This window comes from Amblyraja radiata, chromosome 28 (genome assembly GCF_010909765.2).
Source record: "Amblyraja radiata isolate CabotCenter1 chromosome 28, sAmbRad1.1.pri, whole genome shotgun sequence".
Lineage (NCBI taxonomy): Eukaryota > Metazoa > Chordata > Chondrichthyes > Rajiformes > Rajidae > Amblyraja > Amblyraja radiata.
In genome coordinates, this window is record NC_045983.1 from 21,075,907 (window position 1) to 21,098,315 (window position 22,409).

General features: G+C 40.9%; 1 protein-coding gene across 3 annotated transcripts in view; it reads left to right on the top strand.

Moving 5' to 3' along the window:
- The window catches only part of hip1 (huntingtin interacting protein 1), a 205,782-nt gene that overhangs the window by 113,261 nt on the left and 70,112 nt on the right, over positions 1-22,409 (top strand). For all 3 annotated transcript variants that reach the window (XM_033046044.1, XM_033046043.1, XM_033046045.1), the window contains exons 6-10: positions 1,356-1,432; positions 8,787-8,848; positions 12,993-13,133; positions 16,826-16,883; positions 19,338-19,413. In XM_033046044.1, the coding sequence (XP_032901935.1) occupies positions 1,356-1,432; positions 8,787-8,848; positions 12,993-13,133; positions 16,826-16,883; positions 19,338-19,413 (414 nt within the window). The remainder of the gene's footprint in view (positions 1-1,355; positions 1,433-8,786; positions 8,849-12,992; positions 13,134-16,825; positions 16,884-19,337; positions 19,414-22,409) is intronic.

Below are 22,409 nucleotides of genomic sequence, written 5' to 3' on the forward strand. Positions count from 1 at the left end.
TTGACAATATTTTCCATTGTAGCTAAATTTCAAGCAATCCCTCATTCTGCAAGATGTTGTATCTACAGAGAAAATATAATTAGTTTGGAATGGAAATTTAAATTGTGAGAGATAAAGAAAGTTGGCTTTTTTTCTTTGGAAAAAGGAAGAATATTAGTTATTTGAACGTTGGCAATTTTTTTTTAAAGCAATAGAAAAAAAATTAAATCCAGGTAAATTGTTGACTGTGACAGAGCTAAGAGCCAGTCACATGTCAGATTGAGTTGGATGGTTGTAAGGATGTTCAGTGGACTAAAAAATACCAGTGGTTATGTTCCTGAGCAGCCTCTAGTGGAGTCTGATTCAAAAATGAACAATTTTTCCTTGGCCAAGGAACTCTGCCTCTGTGTCCACAGCAAGGCAGACACAGCAGCAGAAGAAACCAACATCAAGAATTGTGAAAGTGCATTAAAAAAGTAATTGAGAAACCTATGTCTTTGTGGGCAATGCAAAAAGTACATTGACAGGTGAAATGTGTATCGTCGGAGAGAGGCCTGAAGAGGGGTCTCGACCCGAAACGTCACCCATTCCTTCTCTCCAGAGATGCTGCCTGTCCCGCTGAGTTACTCCAGCTTTTTGTGTTTATCAATGACAGGTGACGTTGTTCTGAGAAGATGTATTTGCACAGTTGTTGTATTAATGGAGGACTGGTCTGGTTCGTTTGGTTGTAAGGTTTTGTTCTGCGTTTGAGCACTAACCTTTCAAAAACATTTTCTCGTTCTAATTGTGTTTTGAGCATAAGTTCAGGTTCAAATTCCAATATAGAAGTATGTGTTTTCAAAATTAAATTCTTCCACAGAATTATTAGTACTAATATGTGAAATTACACAGTCCTCCCAAGTATTAAAGGAATGTTGCCAACCTGTCAGATAGCTTTCTCTAAAAGGAGCGCAATAAATTCCAAGTATGGTCTCTGATGTTAATTTTAGCAACAGCTGCTACCAGATGTACAACATCCTTTTCCACACCAGTGCCTTATTCCCCAAAAATAACAAAACTCTCCTCAATGTTTCTAAATGGAGTTTACTAGGCACTTTTATGCAGTCAGGCTTATAAGCAAAAATACTTGCTTTGCAAATAAGCCACATAGACAATAACACAATGCTGGAAATAAAAATAGAAAGTTACTAGACATATTCAGCAGGTTTTGTAGTGTCCAAGAAGAGGGCTAACAACCTTTCATCATAACTGAAAATCCTAGAGTGCAAATTTCTGTAAATTGGTTCACTTTGTAATGCGATTGCCGAAACATTTCTGGCTCAGATTTTTAAAAATTGTTTTTAATGCTCTTTTTAACTTTTTTTGATTCCATGTAGAATCCCAGATTCCCAGGCAACCTTCAGATGACAGACAGACAACTCGAGGAAACAGGGGAAAATGATGTAAATAATTTGTAAGTATAATGATTTATTTTGCTTCATCTAAAGTCAAGTAATTGTTTTTATGTTTTCAATGTAGCATGGTATCCCATGTTACTTCAAGGGAGAGTTGCCAAACAAAAAACTATTACTTGATAAGATAAAGAATAGATGAAACATGATTTATTACCTTATCTTTAAAAGATTGGCTAACTATTCAATTAGTTCAGAGATACTCAGTTTCAGCTGAGCTCTTTTCGAAAGTGTTTACATTCATTGTGAAGTTCTGACGGTTTTATGAAAAATCTGTTTTGAGCACCTTGATGTACTCATGTATGGTGTGCTTGGATAGTGCATAACAAATGTTTATCGGTTAATGTTACAATAATAAACTCATACCAAACTAGATTTGCACATTCCAAACAGCAATTAAATAAAAGTAAATATTAATGATAAAGAAGATCAGAATTGATGATGGAACGAGCAACTGCAGATGCTGGTTTACAAAAAATAATACGAAGTGCTGCAGGCAACACTTGGTGGGTCAGGCAACGTCTTTGTAGAACATGGGTGAAGTTTCGGGTTGGGACTCTTCATCAGACTTGAGTGAAACAGAATTGGTGTTCTGGTTGCTACAATGTCAGATTCTATTCCGTATTCAGTGAAAGCATAGGCTTGTTGAAAGTATTCTGTAAGGTTTCCTGTAATCAAGACTGCGGATCAGTCTTGACTAAATCAAATTGAATTTAGATAGCACAGTTTTGAAGTACTTGTTTTTTGGGCAACTTGTACTTGTGTTCTGTTCAATTATTTAAGTTTTCAACTGAATGAAAACTAGTGACTTTCTAATTGTAAAGAATTTGCTAAAGAGAATAAATTCATGCAGCTCAAATCTTTTTTTGCGTGTCTCCTTGCGAAGTTTTCCAAATTCCTTTGAGCAAATTGATTAATCAGGTTAACGTATACTTTTTGACCAGCTGAATGCTGCCATGCATAAGGATTTCCAAACCAGTTTACTGAGAATGGCACTTTAATTGAGATTACATTTCATAAAATGGAGAACACAATCCATCCCTGTATACACACTTATATTTATGTAATATAGTAAGGATTTAATTTTATGTAATGCCGTATTATGTGACTAGATCAGCTTATTACCTCCCACATATGTTTGAACAACTTGGGTTTCCCATTAGGTTGGTTCCTGGAGTAAAGTATATGTTATTTACTTTGACATGTATTACTTTGACAGAAGGCAATTTTTAAAACTCTTTTGCTTTCAAGCTGAATTGGTTATCATTCATTGCGTAAATCTTCCAGATCAATGAGGCAGCTTCTCCTTCACGTTTGACTTCTTCAACCTCAAACCTGGCCACTAAAAGTGGTTTTCTTCTTGTCTTCCTCAGTGAAACACAGATAGCTCATTCAGGAAGAAAAACACCAAGCAAATTGACATGTACAGTCTGTTGCACAGGTTACACAAGGATAGATAACCTAAGAGTGTGTTTGACTCTTAATCATGGCAGAATTGTTAATTTACTATAAGACCAGTGGCACAAAATTAACAGAATCCCTTGTTGTGAAAACATACTATGTTCTTATATTTCACTATGTATAAAATATATGTGGATAAATTGTTAATAGAGCCTTAATTCTGTTCATAATAATTTATCACCCTCCATGTCACTGTGCCTGTCTCCAGTTCTATTCGTTCCTTATCTCGGTTAGTTCCTCGTGGAGATTGTTAGCTCATCTTCACCATCACATTATCTTCCTTAATCTTTGCTCTGTGTTCTAACTGCCAAGACAATTCCAAGAAGGATAAATATTTTCCATAATTCAGCAGCAATTTAAAAAATAAATAATTACTACAACTTAGAATCTGACCCTGCCCATCTGCTGTAACTTCAGGTTGTTTTCAGATCACTTGTCGTCTATTAAATATTTACTCAGCTAGAGTCAAATGCTCTGAAAAGCCCCATGACACCCCTCAGATCTGGCGTTTATAATATCTCTCTTAAATCATCCTTACCTGCATTCTGTTTGGTCATGTTCATTCTTACAGCTCCACATTTAACAGGCACAATTGATTCATTTTGCAATTTATTTTCAATGTGATGTTTTTGTTTTTCATTCTCCGTGAATTCTGTTTGATTCATCTTCGCAAACTCAATCAGCTACATGTTCCTGATTATAATTTTGCGCTACCTGTATCTCTATGTCTGCAACACACTGAAGTGCGAGGAATGCCAAATTTCCTTAGTCTTCCAAAAACATAGGGCTCTCCTGCATTTTTATGATGATGCTGTCTAGTCTCAGAAAATAAAATTTAAAAAAAAGACAAGGTAAGGGTGTATTTTAATTAATTTGGACTACAGAAAGAAAAAATACTTGTCTTTTCAGTAATTAAAGGAGTGAAATAAATGAGGGGCCACAAAAAACATTGGGCTGTAAGTTGAGGTAGAAAAAAATCGCTCATCAACATCTGTTTGGATAGAATGGAAGGAAAAGATTTGGAAGTGGGAAAATGTTGGACTGTTAGAATTGAATGACTATTTTCTATGTTCTGTGTTTATTTGCTTTAGTTCCATCTTTAGGTTTGTTTTATTTGTATTCCATATAGCATTAGGATGGTTCTACTGGTATAGTTCATTATGAAATGCCCGTCCAGAATTAATTGGCAAGTGAACTGTTCACTAAAGTAGGCATCTCATGATGCAGTGAAGTAACTTACATTTACAGTATCATCCAATAATGAATATTGGGTGAGGAGCAGCTGAGCCTTGGTGTGTATAGAAGCCTATGAACGGTGAATAAATAACCAGATGTATTTCTTCATCTTTGGCATTTGGAAGAAAGTTACAATGGTAAAAAATTGAATTAAAATTGGTCATGTTTATAAGTCAACCCAAAAATAGAATTATAGGAAGCCATATCGATATCGTAACCCACTTTCTTTGCAAGTTTTGGGGACTCTTGTGCAGTGACACTACAGTGGTGTCAGACTGGATTCACCGCATAAGACTGGGAAACTCATAGCATCTTTAGATTGAACCACTTGCTTACAAATCTCTATCGGCTGGATTGGAAATGGAAATAATGATGCCTATATGGTAAGTTTCAAAGGGATTTAGATGTTTTTTGGCTGTAAAAGAACCTACAGCTGTTTAAATAAACCGACAGTCGGCACATTATTCAGGTAAAGAGCTCAGACGCAATTCTTACTCGTTCTCTAAAAATATCCCTGAAACTGTGTTGGGTCCCAAGAATAAGAGTGATATTCTTCATAACAGTTATCATTCATAAAACCGTTGAAGGACAGTTACTAATTATTGTTTTGTGTGCAGTGGTTTTGTATGAAGAATGTTTCATGTTGCAGAAATGCCTTGTGAAGCAGCACCTATCCTTTTAACAGTGAGAGTGATTCAGCTTAGACAGTGCTTTCTCAATGTGTTTCTTTAAACTTTGTGCATGGCATTATGTCATATTGGCTTCGCTGTGCTGGAAGTGATTTCATTTCCTAAACATCCCATTGAACTACTTCATATCATAGGTTTCAACGGGGGTCATTCTCAATGTGTTAGTGTTTGTGTAGTCTGGAAATTGGTTGTTCTACCACTCCCAACAAAACAGAAATTGTTGTTTTTATCGTTGCTTGTTAATTAAATCGTGCATTCTTTCTTTGCTAGATATAAAATATAAGGAGACTAAACAAATGGGAAAATGTTCTCGAGAATGTACTTGGCTAAAAGGCAAGACGCCAAATATTAATGGCTGCCCCTTGCACAGACAATTTGTAATATGGGCATTCAGCAGTGCAAAACATTTTTTTGCACTTTTGCACTAACATTTACACTAACTCTGTTATTACAACATTATGTTAACCTGCAGTAATCAAGTATTTATTGTGTTCTCTGCAGCTTCGGCTGTTATTTCATAGCCTGACGTTCATTTTAGGGCTGTGCCCTTTAGTTCTTTTCCATATTTCATTTGTGTCATCAAATCTATGCTAACTCTCTACAGTCATATGTCCCATACCCCACTTACTGATCTGTAACCTCTCACATATGCCCATTAACCACCTCCCCACACTCCACCACAATTCTCCCACTGTTCACCTGCACTAGAGGTAGTTTACAGTAACCTATTAATCTGGCAACCAGCAAGCCTTTGGGGTGTGGGAGGAAACAGGAGCAACAGGAAATCCACACAGTCACAGGGAGAATGTGCAAAAGCCACATTGACAGCCCTAGGGGTTAGAATCAAACCTGGATCACTGGAGCTAGGCGGTAGCACTGGCATGGAGTTCAAAAGAAAACTTCTGTTCATTTACTTTTCACCGAGCAATTGGGAAACAAATACAGTTGAGGAGGGATCCTGACCTGAAACGTTATCTGTCCACACCCTTCATAAATGCTGCCTGTCACTGTCAGTTCCTCTAGCACTTTGTGTTTTGTTCAAGATTCCAGCATCTGTATATAGTTCCTTGTATCTCAACTATTGAAGTAAAGTTTTGTTGATGTTATTTTTCCTAAATGAAGACCTGACCTTTATTTGGCAATGCCTCACTATGGTGCCTGTGTAATTTTAACTTTGATGAAGTGCATGTACAGACAGGCAATACATTTCTGTTCAACATTTTAAAGAGTGGTTCTTTTTGCAAAACATTTGGCAGGATTGGAATCCTTGACTTGTACGTTGCGTGTAATGAGGAATGTAAGAGACCACTTTAGGTAAAAGCACATTTTGAATGTAATTTGTGTTAATTGAACATTAAACACGGGCATTAGATGTGAAGACAATGGTGCACACAGCTATAATTTACCACTAGATAGAGGGATAGTTATTTTTTCTAACTATTTAGTTTTCCATCATAACCTATACATTCTAAGTAGCAAAGTAAGCATGCAGGTACAGCAGGCAGTGAAGAAAGCGAATGGCATGTTGGCCTTCATAACAAGAGGAGTTGAGTATAGGAACAAAGAGGTCCTCCTGCAGTTGTGCAGGGCCCTAGTGAGACCACACCTGGAGTAATGTGTGCAGTTTTGGTCTCCAAACTTGAGGAAGGACATTCTTGCTATTGAGGGAGTGCGGCGAAGGTTCACGAGGCTAATTCCCGGGATGGCAGGACTGTCATATGTTGATAGATTGAAGTGGCTGGGCTTGTATATTCTGGAATTTAGAAGGATGAGAGGGAATCTTATTGAAAGATATAAGATTATTAAGGGTTTAGACACTCTAGATGCAGGAAACATGTTGCCAATGTTGGGGTGGCCCAGAACCAGGGTCCATAGTTTAAGAATAATGTGTTAAGCCATTTAGAATGGAGATGAGGAAAAACTTATTCACACATAGTTGTGATTGTGTGGAATTCTCTGCCTCAGAGGGCAGTGGAGGCTGGTTCTCTGGATGCTTTTCAAGAAAGAGTTAAATAGAGCTCTTATGGATAGCGGAGTTAAGGGATATGGAGAGAAGGCAGGAACGGGGTACTGATTGTGGATGATCAGATTGAATGGCGGTGCTGGCTCAAAGGGCCGAATGGCCTACTCCTGCACCTATTGTCTATTATCTATTATCAATATCTCTGCACAATGCAGACTTTGCCCATTTCATCACCAGGGAGAATACCATTGCAATATTTTGCCAGGGAGAATACCATTGCTATATTTTCCATGCATTACAAATTACTTCTTGACGTTGATTCTAAATTAGCCCAAACTATTTGTGATTTGTGAAAATACAAATAGCCTGCCAAAGGCTAAGTGAGTGAACAAGATGAAGTTTAGTATGGGAAGAGTGTGAGCTTCTTTACTGGGAATGGCAGAATAGAAATACAAAGTATTTTCTACAAGTGAGAAACAGGCATATATGATTGCACTGAATGATCTTCACTTTCTGGTTCATGACCATAGAAAATAAATATGAAGATACTGGAGCTAATTAGGAAGGCAAGTAATATCGTGGCCTTTCTTGCAAAGCGAATGGCAGACAAAATAGAAGAGTACTAAACCATTGGCAATCTCTAGTTTAGTGTTTAAGAAGGAACTGCTGATGCTGGAAAATCGAAGGTACACAAAAATGCTGGAGAAACTCAGCGGGTGCAGCAGCATCTATGGAGCGAAGGAAATGTGAAGAAGGGTTTTGGCCCGAAACGTTGCCTATTTCCTTCGCTCCAAAGATGCTGCTGCACCCGCTGAGTTTCTCCAGCATTTTTGTGTACCCTCGAGTTTAGTGTGTTGTGGCCATAAGTATATTCAAGGCTGATATAAATATTTGGACACTGAAGGGGTCCACGGTTATGGGAACTAGGTGATAAGATGGTCTGCACTGAAGGATCAGCTGTTGGCTTTTTAGATGAGAGGATTCTTCCTGTATTGGAGGAACAAGTTTTGATAGCCTGTAATTTAGCTAAAGTAGTATTTCTTATATTCGTTTTGCCATGTTGCTGTAATGTCTTTTTCAAATAGTACTCTTGTCGAACTTGACTAAAACTGATGACACCTGCTCTGAACTGATTTGGTTCATTGCTCCCCCCATAATCCTTTCAGCATTGCTCTCCAAGTTAATGATCAAAGGATCTATTATGCACTGTTCCAGTTTACGTTTCCATCTCACTGCTTTCTCATCTCTATTAAAGACCAATTGCATTGCAAGAATCAAATTTTCTTTGACTAATACTTTAAAAAAAAAAGTCATTTTATTCCCTATGAATTCTATTGCCTATGAATTAGCTCATCACTATTCTCCTTCTTGCAGTACATTAAAACAATGATCCTTTGGATTTACACATTGAATCTTCCACAAGATTCTTGTGGGCCCTTCCACACTAAGTGAGTTCTTGATAAAGGTGACCTTTGAGGGAATATTATGATCTGCACGTCTCCTGATTGATTTTGGAAGATAGTGTTGTGCAAATTATCCTCTTGGTGCAAAGCAGCCTCTGCACTCAGCTGCTTCCAAGTGGTCTGGCAGCATTGCTCAAGATCGGTTGTTAGCCCAGGTTCTTGCCTTATAATTCTAAATCTCGTTGCACTGACGTGCAATGACAATAAAAGATATATTATTATTATTATTCATTCTAAGGACACAAATTGTTGGAGTAACTCAGCGGGTCAGGCAGCATCTCTGGAGAACATCAGATCGCCAGTCTTAAGAAGGGTCCCGACATGAAATGTCGCCTATACATGTTCTCCAGAGATGCTGCCTGACTCGCTGTGTTACTCCAGCACTTAGTGTTCTTTTGTGTAACCAGTTCCTTATTTCTACAGTTAATTCTAAGGCTTACATTATACAGATGTGGTGAATGGAGTACCCCCGTTTCATTGACAAAGCTATAACTAAAGGATGACAAAGCCATAACTAAAGGATGTATTTTCTGTTTCTCTTCAGTTTTCAGTTGACAGTGGAAATGTTCGATTATCTGGAGTGTGAGCTCAACCTTTTTCAGGCAGGTAAGTTGGGATTTAGAAACTATCTGATTTGCTTTTAAACAAAATGGAATACGATTTGCTTTGCAATTTTAATATAATTTTGCCTGCGCTATTGAGTCACCCCGCTTTGGCCACTGCTCCATCAGAAACGTTGAAACTCATGTAACAAACAACAGAGATTGATAAATTGTTAAAGCATTTGAGGGTGATAGACAGTCCTTTGAACCTATGCCAGCATTTACAATTACAGTTAGTTGATTCTGTTTCCAGCTTTCTCTTCAGTTCTGCAAAATATTTTTGTATCAAGTATGTATTAATAACCTTTTGAAATCTATACTGCCCTTGATAATGTTTGGGACAAAGACCCATCATTTATTTATTTGCCTCTGTACTCCACAATTGGTGATTTGTAATGGAAAAAAAACCACATGTGGTTAAAGTGCACATTGTCAGATTTTAATAAAGGCTATTTTTATACATTTTTGTTTCTCCATGTAGACATTACAGCAGTGTTTATACATAGTCCTCCTATTTCTGGGCACCGTAATGTTTGGGACACAATGCCTCACAGGCGTTTGTAATTGCTCAGGTGTGTTTAATTGCCTCTTTAATGCAGGTATAAGAGAGCTCTCAGCACATTGTCTTTCCTCCTGTTTTTCCATCACTTTTGGAAATGTTTATAGCTGTTTATCAACAAAGTTGTGTCAATGAAAGTCAAAAAAGGAATTATGAGACTGAGAAACAAGAATAAAACTGTGAGAGACATCAGCCAAACCTGAGGCGTACCAAAATCAACAGTTTGGAACATAAGAAGAAAGAGAGCTGGTGAGCTTACTAATCGCAAAGGGACTGGCAGGCCAAGGAAGACCTCCACAGCTGATGACTGAAGAATTCTCTCTATAATAAAGAAAAATCCCCAAACTCCTGTCTGACAGATCATAAACACTCTTCAGGAGTCAGGTGTGGATTTGTCAATGACCACTGTCCGCAGAAAAATTCATGAACAGAAATACAGAGGCAACACTACAAGATGCAAACCACTGGTTCGCCACAATAATAGGATGGCCAGGTTACAGTTTGCCAAGAAGTACTTAAAAGAGCAACCACAGTTCTGGAAAAAGGTCTTGTGGTCAGATGAGATGCAGATTAACTTGTATCAGAGCGATGGCAAGAGCAAAGTATGGAGGAGAGAAGGAAGTGCCCAAGATCCAAAGCTTACTACCTCATGTGTGAAACACAGTGGTGGGGATGTTATGGCCTGGGCATGTATGGCTGCTGAAGGTACTGGCTCACTTATCTTTGTTAATGATACAACTGCTGATGGTAGTAGCATAATGAATTCTAAAGTTTATAGACACATTCTATCTGCTCAAGTTCAAACAAATGCCTTTTATATGTTGAAGAGAAAACTGAAGGGGAATAGCCCCCAAAACAAGCATAAGCTAAAGATGGCTGCAATATAGGCCTGGCAAAGCATCACCAGGGTAGATACCCAGCAACTGGTGATGTCCATGAATCGCAGACTTCAAGCAGTCATTGCATGCAAAGGATATGCTAATACTAAACATGACTATTTTCATTTACATGACATTGCTGTGTCCCAAACATTATGGTGCCCTGAAATGGGAGGACTATGTATAAACACTGCTGTAATTTCTACATGGTGAAACCAAAATGTATAAAAATGGCTTTTATTAAAATCTGACAATGTGCATTTTAACTACATGTGATTTTTTTTCTAATACAAATCTCAAATTGTGGAGTACAGAGGCAAATAAATAAATGATGGGTCTTTGTCTCAAACATTATGGAGGGCATTGTACTTCCAGGATTCTTTTAGACAGCACATTCTAAATCCTAACTGCTCACTCGTGATAGAAAAAAATCATTATGTTGTCTTTGGTTCTTCTGTTAATCATCATAAATCTGTATCCTCTGGTTAAAACTCTATCTGCTACTGAGAAATGTTTTTTTTTAATTGACTTTATCTCATGTCTAAGCATCCAAATTAAACCCCTAGGGCGATTTACCTAACAGCAATCCCTAGCTTGATGTACTGATAGGGAGTTTTACTCAAGAAGAGGCTCTAATATCCTGTGATGCACAAGTGCAGCAGCAGACCTTTGCTATGGTCTCCTTCCACTGCAGAGTGACGATCGCTGGGGAGCTGACTTTGGGAGAGGATTACTGGTGGGTGAAGTGAGAGGAGCTTGGGGCAGGTGATGACTGACAATGGGGTTGGAAGGGTTCACTGGGGTGAATTAGGCAAGGCACAGAGGTTTGTAGATGGGGAGAAGTTGAGTGGTGTGGTATCGTGGGGAAGATGGTTGTACCAGCCATGGTCTCCACTAGTCATTCCAAGAGCTTCCTTCAATAACCTAAATAGGTCAGCCGGATGATTTTGTGCCAGGAGGGGGGAGGTACAGAGAATTGGTAAAGCATTCCATTGGTTCCAATTCCCTTCTTATTTCCCTTAAGCTCTGGAACCTATTCTCTCTTGCATGTCCCTCAACTCCCCTTAAGTTTTTTTTAGGCATCTACACTAAGGTATAATTTACAGCAGCCCTATGATTAGTTTATCTTTAGGATGTGGGAAGAAACCAGAGCATCCAATGAAGCCCTGCGTAGTCACAGGGAGAATGTGCAAATTCCACACAGACAGCACCTGAGAACTGGGTGGATCTAGGGTCTCAGCAACTGTGAGGCAGTATCACTTGCTACCCAAGTAGTTTCTGAGTTAATTGTTGCCCTTTTTATTCCAAAGAAAAATGTGTATTTTTCCAGTCAGAGCATCACATGGGAGGACTGGTCCACCAACGCAATATTCCACCTCTCCACCAATTCTAATACTGGTGGCCGGTGGGGGGTGGGGGGGGGGTGGCTTTCTGGAGCACTAGTATGGGTGTTGTGGGCTGAAGGGACTGGTTTCCAGAGGGCCAGTATGGACAAATTGATTCTTGGGCTGGCGGCTCAGCCACTCAAGCCTGTTGTGCAGGCAGCTCACTCACTCATGGCTGGTGGGCTGGCAGTTGACTCACAGCTATTCCTTGAAATTCCACTTCAAGCAGGGTGCAAGGCCACCAAATTCAAGTGCAGTTTCATACCATTTCAAGCAGGGTGCAAGACCACTAAAGACAGCGAGTCATGACCTCTCCCTCCTCCATCTTGCAGAGACTGAGCCAACACATTAGGTAACACAGCTTTAGCATTTCCAAACCAAAGGCAACACAGCTTTAGCATTTCCAAACCCAAGGCATTCCCATTCCCATACTGGTCTTCCTGTCCTGGGGCTCCTCCACTGTCAGAATGCAGCCACATGCAAATTGGAGGAACAGCACCTCATATTTCACTTGGGCAGCTTACAACCCAGTGGTATGAACGTTGATTTCTCAAAAGTCAAGTAACGGCTGCATCCCTACCCCCACTCGAGTCGTCCAACCAGTTCCACTGTTTGCATCCTTGTATCCCTCTTGTTAGCACATCTTACCCAGCCAACAATGGACCATTATGGACTCCACCCTTTCTGTGGTTATCTGTTGCCAGCCCTGATTTCCTCTGTCCTTTTCTCACCTCCAGTTTTCCCCCCACCCCCACTCCCCACCTCTATCTTTCAGTGTGAAGAAGGATTCTGACCTCAAACATCACCTATACCTTTTCCCCAGAGATGCTGCCCAACCAGCATTTTGTGTCTATACTCCATATGAATCGACATCTGCAGTTCATTCCTACGCATAATTTAGATCACTGTGTTTGTGAGCATCCCAGAAATAATTGTATTGTCCATCACCCTTAGACAGCTATCTTCCGCTGTTTCAATTATTTAACTAATATTTCTTTAAAAGATGCAACAAACTTTGCTTTAATTATATCTTGTGATTGTGCAATGTTGTCCCCCAACTTTTATTAACTGGGTGGCGTATTTCCCATTTGATCTCTGTGCAACTTCTTCTCTCTCATTAGAAGTTAGATAATTTGTCTTTTGGAGACATATCCAAAGCATGTTATGGATAACTATCTCTCTGGTGTCTGTAGTAGTAGATAATTTAACAAGGTGTTCCACGTGTTGAGCTGCCATGATAGCTTGCTGAATGTTTTTTTTAATTGTCTGATGCAGAGTTACTTCTTTGGTTCCATTTGGTGATACTATTTCCTTTTCAATTTGCAGTTTTTAGTTCTCTGGACATGTCAAGATCAGTCTCCGTAACAGCGGCTGGCCAGTGTCGGTTGGCACCTCTGATTCAGGTTATTCTTGACAGCAGCCACCTCTATGATTACACAGTTAAACTTCTCTTCAAGTTACATTCCTGTAAGTTTGAATGCTTCAAAAGACAACATGTGTCATGAATCTTTTGTGCAAGCAACGCTGTTGTACGTAGACTGTGGCTTTGTGTAATTTGTCCTGGGAGTTGCTGGGTAGTGGGTGTAGAGTGCAGGTTACCGATGAAAAATTTTGGAAACTGGACTTACAATACAATACAATACAATTCAATTTATTGTCATTTGGACCCCTTGAGGTCCAAACGAAATGTCGTTTCTGCAGCCATACATTACAAACAAATAGACCCAAGACACAACATAATTTACATAAACATCCATCACATTGCTGTGATGGAAGGCCAAAAAACCTTATCTCTCCACTGCACTCCCCCCCCCCCCCGATGTCAGAGTCAAAGTCAAAGCCCCCGGCGGGCGATGGCGATTGTCCCGTGGCCATTAAAGCCACGCCGGGTGATGCAAGGTCGCACACCGGGTCTTGGTGTTAGAGCCCCCGGCGTGCACTCGCAATCCCGCGGCCATTCCAAGCCGCGCGGGGCGATGATGTAAGGCCCCGCTCCAGGAGCTCTTCAACCCCGCAACTCGGGCGGGAGAAGTCGCCGTAGCGGAAGCCCCGAAAAGCGGTCTCCCTCCAGGGACCCGCGGGCTCCCGGTGTCACTGTCCGCCAAACCCGCAGTTGCAGCCTCCGAAACTCCGGAGGTCGGGCCGCAGCAGCGTCCACCACAGCTCCACCCGCTCTGGACTTGGCCAGCTCCGCGACGGTGAGGTGAGTAGTCGGCACCACAGCCCCCGGTCTTCCTGTTGGAGGCCGCTCCTCGTTGCAGCCCCAACGACAACGGAGACCCGACAAAGAAAAGGTTGGGTCTCCCGTGCAGGGAGAGATTTAAAAGTTACCCCCTCCCCCCCACACCACCCCCACCCCCCCACACACATACCCCAACAAAAAATAACAAAAACTACATAAAAACATAGACATAAAATAATAAAAACGCAGACGGACTGCAGAGGCCGCTGCTGACGAAAGTCGCGCCGTCCACTGACGTTAACGCAGGTTTGTGACCTTGAGGAATACCAATAAAATTGAAGCTGTGGGAAATTTGGCAAAGCTGCCCACTGGCTAGGGTTCAAGGAAGTTGATTGTTACTGTTACAACTCAATCATCTTCCTCGGGGAAATGACCTAGGTTTAAATATTATCATCTGCTTTAACATTTCAACTTCTGATCAGGTCATAACGAGGGATCTTTGCTCATGATTGCATAATATTCATTTCTATTTGCACCTTCTCAAATAAACAAGTCCACGTTTAGCAAGTGTGTAGGAAGGAACTGCAGATACTGGTTTAAACCAAAGTTAGACACAAAAAGCTGGAGTAACTCAGCGGGACAGGCAGCATCTCTGGAGAGAAGGAGTGGGTAACGTTTCAGGTCGAGATTCAACCCATCGGGTCGCCACCTGAAACGTCACCCATTCCTTCTCTCCAGAGATGTTGCCTGCCCCGCTGAGTTACTCCAGCTTTTTGTGTCTAACCACATTTAGCAAGACCTCGACAGCACAAAAGTTGGGGCTAACAATTAGCCTGCAGCATTTGCCATGGTCAACAAAGGAGAGACCAGGCACTCTCCCTAGTTATTCAACAATAAAGCCACCTACAATCACCACCACTGACCGGAAACTCAACTGAGCTGTCCAGATAAATACAAGAGCCATGATATTGAGAGAATTGCAATTCATTGACTTACAAAGTACTTTGCAATTCATTGACTTACATGTTAAATACTTCAAGTACTTTCCATCAATGGATGGACTATCCTGTACTACTTAAATAGTTGCAGCTCTTCAAGCTTAATAACATTCAGGACAAAACACCCCACTTGATCGATACTCCAACCACTACTTTAAATACTCAGAAATAGTCCTTTAGCTTTAGTGTATTTCCTTTATCCCATCTTTCCTTTTGATTTGATTTTACCCATTGTTGGCTGGGTTTCTGGAATTCATAAATGTTTCTCTTTGAGGAAAATTGGTAAATAAGGTTGTGATGGATATACAACTTTTCTTTTTAAATGTGATTGAACATGCAACTGTGTAATTTTTGGGTCCTCTGTTCCAATTCAAAGATATCAAGCAGGGGTCTGAATCATAATGTTTCCTCATAGCTAGCACACACTGCCTTTAAAATCCTGTGATAGAATCTGTGTCTGCTTTATACGGCCACACCAAAGTCAATGGGTGTCATCTTGGGACGACAGATGGCACAATGGGCTAAGTGTTCGGCTGGCAACCGGAAGGTAGCCGGTTCAAATCCCGCTTGGAGTGCATACTGTCGTTGTGTCCTTGGGCAAGACACTTCACCCACCTTTGCCTGTGTGTGAATGTGTGTGAGTGATTGGTGGTGGTCGGAGGGGCCGTAGGCGCAGATTGGCAGCCACGCATCCGTCAGTCTGCCCCAGGGCAGCTGTGGCTACAGAAGTAGCTTACCACTACCGAGTGTGACTGAGGAGTGAATGAATAATGCGATGTAAAGCGCCTTGAGTATTAGAAAGGCGCTATATAAATCCCATCCATCATTATTATTATTAATATCTGTAGGTAGCTGTGAGCATTGCATACCCTTTAAAGAAAAACTGATGATTTGCAGTAATTTTTGTGTAAATCATAATGTCTCAGAAAAAAGCGAAACTTGTTTAAATAATTAAATTAGCCACGGGCATCTGGATCCATGAAGAACCTAAGTTAGGGTTGCGGGGAGTTCACTAGTCATAGGAGCAGAATCAGGTCATTCGGCCCCTCGAGATAACTCCGCAATGGAATAGATCTGATGAAATGGATAGTCTGGTGGTGCTGAGGGTGGAATGGACAAGTCACAATGAAAATAATGAAGGAAGCTGATTTGATCAGTGGTTTTATGACTATAACAAATGCAGTTATTGAAGTTTTTAAAGACTGCTTCTGAGCATACATGCTATTGTTTTATTGAAAGGAATGCAACCCAGCTGAATCTAGGTAACTTTGAGTCATGTCATCAAATCTGATGCCTTGGGAGGTGTAATTTGATTAGATGGAGCTGTGTGTGCTAACAATACAGTATCTAGGGGTGAGTGTTGTCGGGATATGGATGTTTATCGTTGTTGAACAATATTAGATTCCAGCTGAGGATGCCAATAGGAATCGATCAACCTGAAATGTCTGAAGCAGAAAATTGGTCACTGCCACTTAAAATTCCCAAAGGACCCATATTGATAATGATAGTAAATACATAAGGTGATACCACCTTATTTCACTATTTTATGGTGGAGAAATGACTGGTAAATCACTCTCTGTTTATTCTCATACCCACATTATGACCCAAGTACAAATTGAGAATAAAATTCAGACTTTGACTTAAACAACCATGTTTTGAGGAAGCAAATATTCAGTTGTCCTGATTATGTAACGTGAGGCTCCAGTAAACTCATTTTGGTTCTCAAGCTTGCAAATAAAGTCATATTAGGAAATGGCTAGAAAATGGTGCACCCGATTTTTGGAAATCAGATTTTTATCGACTGTCTTCAATAACCTTCCCTTGAGTGTTTGAAACACTACCAAACAGGGAAAGCTGTTTATAGAAGTATGAAGTATTAAATATTAAGTTTTATATAACTAATCCAGTTAGCCGTGTCTTTGCCTTCCGTGTAGAATGCTTTATTGACATATCAGTTTTAAAATTGCATTCTCCTGCAGGTCTCCCAGCTGACACATTGCAAGGTCATAGAGATCGGTTTCATGAACAGTTTAAAAAGTAAGTAGTAAAGCTTATCACATCCTGTTGACCCACCAACTCAGTCATTAGCATTGTGAAACCAATGCTGTTTCCTCCATTAAGCACATCTTTGAAACTGCTAACTTTTTGCTTTGCTGGCTATACAGTTTGACAAAGAGTTTCTTCCTGTAATGTATTTTTGTAACAATGCCAAATGGTACTTATGTTTATTCATATGATGCTTTCATTATTGTAAAATATCTCAAGAGAAGACATTTACATGAGCTGTTGGATTTGAGAGAGTGAAATAAAGATGTGAAATTAAGTAGTGTCTTTCACAACACAGAGTTTTGTAATGCAGTCATTATTGAAATGCAGGAAGGAAGCTAACATAAGGAGTTAAAAATGTGCTGCAAAAAATGGATTTTAACATAGCTACAGGCGACATCAATGGGAAATGGATTCAATGAGGTTTAGGATGCTTGTAAAATTAATGCAGTAAAATTATTGAAGGCCCAGGGTGATTGACAAGCAGTATCCTGACTGGAAAATTGCAAATGTTACTCCACTGTTCACGAAGGGACTGAAGCAAAAGAGGGGAAGCTATAGGCCGGTTGGCCTCACATCAGTGCTTGGTAAGATTTTGGAGTCCATTATTAAGCATGAGGTTTCCGAGTACTTAGAAGCACATGATAAAATAGGCCGAAGTCAGCCTGGCTTTGTTAAGGGGTTCTTACCTGATGTATCTGTTGGAGTTCTTTGAGAAAATAAATAGCAGGATAGACAAAAGAGAGTCAATAGATGCTGTTTACCTGGATTTTCAGAAGGCCTTTGAAAAGGTGCCGCATATGAGGCTACCAAACAAGATGAAAGCCCATGGTATTAGGTCCTCACATGGATAGAAGGTTGGCTGAATGGCAGAAGGCAAAGAGTAGGAATAAGGTCTTTCTCTGGTTGGTTGCAAGTGACTAGTGGTGTTCCGCAGGAGTCGGTGTTGGGGCTGCTACTCCTCACGTTGAATATCAATGATTTGGACGATGGAATTGATGGCTTTGTGGGTAAGTTCGCATTGGTACAAAGATAAGTGGAAGGGCAGGTATTGTAGAAGTAGAAGGGAGTTCGCAGAAAGACGTGAACAGGTTGGGAGAGAGGGCAAAGAAGTGGCAGATGGAATACAGCATAGCAAAGTGTGCAGAGATGCACTTTGGTAGTAGGAATAAAGGCATTGATGTGTGTGTGTGTGTATATAAATACATGCATACATACACATACTCAAAAACAAACAATAGTGGTACAATAATAATAATTATAATCTATTGTAGTTCAGCTTATTTGTGGTTGTAGTGATTAATAGCATCATGGCCGAAGGGAAGAAGCTGTTAATGAACCTGGACGTTACAGTTTTCAGGCTCCTATACCTTCTTCCCGATGGCAGGGGTGAAATGAGTGTGTGGCCAGGATGGTGTGGGTCTCTGATGATGCTGGTTGCCTTTTTGAGGCAGCGAATCTGATAAATCCTTTCGATGGTGGGGAGGTCAGAGCCAGTGATGGACTGGGTAGTGTTCACCACTTTTTGCAGTCTTTTCCGCTCCTGGACGTTCAAGTTGCTGAACCAGGCCATGATGCAACCCGTCAATATGCTCTCTACTGTTCACCTGTAGAAGCTCAAGAGAATCCTCTCTGACATACCGAATCTCCGTAATCTTTTCAGGAAGTAGAGGCGTTGATGTGCTTTATTTATAATTGCACCAGTGTGCTGGGTCCAGGAGAGATCTTCGGAAATATGCACGCCCAGGAATTTGAAGTTTTTGACTCTCTAAGGATGTCAAAGGTTATGGGGAAAGGCAGAAGAATGGGATTGAGACAGATCACCCATGATTGAATGACAGAGTACACTCGATGGGCCGAATGGCCTAATTCTGACATTTTATGAACATGTTTATTTGGTGAAGTGGGGAAGGGATGGAGGGGCGGATGAGTGTGAAGCAACTGGTGGGATTTTATATTAAACCATTTTTATATAATGTTTTTTTATGTCAATAGACAATAGGTAGGCCATTCCTTGCAATGTCTTTGGTTATCAGTTACCAGAACATTATTGACTCCTAAAATAGCTATCTGCAAATGTATCTTCCAGTAACTAGGATCTGTGCTCTAACATATTATAGACTGTCAGTTCTCATGTGGTTTAATTTAATGAGTGTCTGTCTCTAAACCCCTTCTTCACCGCAAACCCTTCATTGTGCTCAGGGCTGATGTTTAAAAGATTTTTGAAATATTGTAAGCAGCATTCATTGATTATTTTGATGGGTTTGTCAGCAATGTGATATATAAGCAGGAGGAAAAAAAATCTATACTTATCCATCTTCTGCCCAGTTACGCCATCACTAGATTTCCTGCCAGTCACTGGATGTTACAGCAGATGTTGCATGGTGACTTTTAATTTGCCCATTTAGAATGCACTTGACATTTTACCATTGTTTTACTTCACAGACTTAAAGAATTATTTTATATATCCAGCAACTTACAATATTTCAAGCGACTGATCCAGATTCCACAGCTTCCAGAGGTAAGCTGATTTTCAAGATTAAAATCACACAGGGTACACCAGTTGTGCATATTATGTGGAAAACAAGCATTGAAATTGTTACTGCCGAAAGAATGGTAGATGTTACTGCCGAAAAAACTATTGAGGTGACGATCCAATTTGCACTAGTCTATATGGAGATCAAGCCTGATGTGGGTCGATCATGACTTGCAAGCTATTGGTTGCAGATGCAAATTGAAGATAAATGTTCTTACGACTGCCTGTTTGTCGTAACAGGTTCTCTTTAATTCTTGGATAAAAAGTGTTGGAGTAACTTAACAGGTCAGGCAGCAGCATCTCTGGAAAACATAGATTGGTGACGTTTTAGACTGGGACTTTTCGTCAGTTCATGCCTGCCAGTAATGTGGATGTTTGGACGTTGATGATAGAATAGAATAGAATGCCTTTTATTGTCATTCAAACAGCTTGGTTTGAATGAAATTGCATTTTCTACAGTCTTACATTACAAAAAAACCCAAGACCCACACTTAACACAGTTTACATAAACATCCATCACAGTGGATCTCCAACATCTCCTCACTGTGATGGAAGGCGAAGTCTTATCTCTTCCCTTTGTTCTTCTCCCGCGGTCCAGCAGTCCAACTGCAGCGTCGAGGCGAACTGGGGCTCCCGATGTTAAAGCCCCCGGCGGGTAATGGTAAGTCCTGTGGCCGTTTAAGCCACGCTGAGCGATGTTAGGCCCCGCTCTGAATCCTTTAAACCCCGCGATTCCAGCGGGAGAAGTTGCCGTTGCGGGAGCTCCGAAATGCGGTCTCCCACCAGGGACCTGCGAGCTCCCGATGTTCCTGTCCACCAGGCCTGCGGCTGGAGCCTCCGAAGCTCCGAAGTCGGGTCGCAGCCGTGCGCCACCACAGCTCCTCCTGCTCCGAAGACGGCCAGCTCCGAGATGTCAGGTCCGCAGGCTCCGCGACTGGAGCCCTCAGGTTGGTCCCGGCCAGAGGCCATCACCGGCTCCACGATGTTAGGCCCAACGACATCGGGGACTTGACAGGGAAAAAGTCGGGTCCCCGTACAGGGAAGAGACTAATGGTTTCTCCCCCCCACATATACACAGCTAAAGAAAAATAATAAAACCTAGAGTCAAGACATACATTTAACGACACAAAAATTAAAAAAAAGGCAGACGTACTGTAGTCGAGCCGCTGCCGATAGGCGCCGCCACGCTGCACTATGTAAGGTAGGAACAGCTCTGAAGAATCTGCTTGTGTCATGGTCATTAGTGAACTGCTGCACATTCTGTGATGTGTCCGCCCATGGTCTGTCCATTGGGTTTTCTTTTGGGACTCGTCCTTCCAGTGCCTAAGGAGCTGCTTCAAAATGGTGGAGCTTCCAATTTGTGAATTGGCTGCTTGTGTAGTTAATTACCTTCTGGATCTCTTGGTTGTTCTAAGTTTCTAATAACTTAGTAAGCTTTGAAATGAAAGTAAGTATGCAGGTACAGCAGGCAGTGAAGAAAGCGATTGGCATGTTGGCCTTTATAACAAGAGGAATTGAGTATAGGAGCAAAGAGGTCCTTCTGCAGTTGTATAGGGCCCTAGTGAGACCACACCTGGAGTATTGTGTGCAGTTTTGGTCCCCTAATTTGAGAAAGGACATTCTTGCTATTGAGGGAGTGCAGCGTTGGTTTACAAGGTTAATTCCCGGGATGGCGGGACTGTCATATGCTGAGAGAATGGAGCGGCTGGGCTTGTATACTCTGGAGTTTAGAAGGATGAGAGGGCATCTTATTGAAACATATAAGATTATTAAGGGTTTGGACATGCTAGAGGCAGGAAACATGTTCCCGATGTTGGGGGAGTCCAGAACCAGGGGGCCACAGTGTAAGAATAAGGGCTAAGCCATTTAGAACGGAGATGAGGAAACACTTTTTCTCACAGAGAGTTGTGAGTCTGGAATTCTCTGCCTCAGAGGGCGGTGGAAGCCGTTTCACTGGATACTTTCAAGAGAGAGCTAGATAGGTCTCTTAAAGATAGCGGAGTCAGGGGATATGGGGAGAAGGCAGGAACAGGGTACTGATTGGGGATGATCAGCCATGAACACATTAAATGGCGGTGCTGGCTCGAAGGGCCGAATGGCCTACTCCTGCGCCTATTGTCTACAATACAATATAATACAATACAATTTTATTTGTCATTTGAACCTCGTTGAGGTCCGAATGAAATGTTGTTTCTGCAGTCATACATACAAAAAGTCTATTGTCTAACTGACAAAGTGATCTTTTTTTCAATAAGAATTATCTGCTGGTTCCTCTCCTTCCTTTCAGAGATTGTTTTAATGAATGTCATTTCAGTATTTAATCTTCAAGCAGAGGTGATAAAGTTAACGGGGAAAATTTGCCAAACTTTAATAAAGTTATCATCTCCTCATTGCTATAAACTGTTACAGAATCTTGTCTGTCATTGAAAAGAATCTGCAGACAGTAAAGCAACCAGAAATGTTTTTGATGTATTAGACATTTGATGCTCAATTCTTTATGGATTCCTTGAAATTAAATAATGAAGTTGACCAAAAGACATTTGAAACTGCTTCTATGTGATTTATAAACATCAGCATGCACTCAAATAGGCTGCAGATAGTTCCATTGGGACCATAATTTCATGTCCCTGGCAGCAGTTTCTGAGAAGGACAAGCTACAGCTCATGTGGAGGCAGGAGAGGTTGCAGAGCAGAGGAAGAGAGCTCTTACAAGCATTCAATGAGTCTTGGTAGAATCAACACATACTTGGATAATGGTCTTGTGCAGCTTGGGGCCAGTGAACCTGTCAGGGACAGCATTAGAAGAGGTTGACAAGGCGTAACTGAGACGGTGTCGGCCTGCTGTGAGAATCACCAAATTAAGGAAGAAAGTTTACCTGTCAAGTTCAACTCCAGATCAGAATGTACTGCTTTTTCATGGTTACAAGTCCAATACACCCCATCCTGTCCTACTCCGGATATTCTTACTGTTTCATCGCTCAG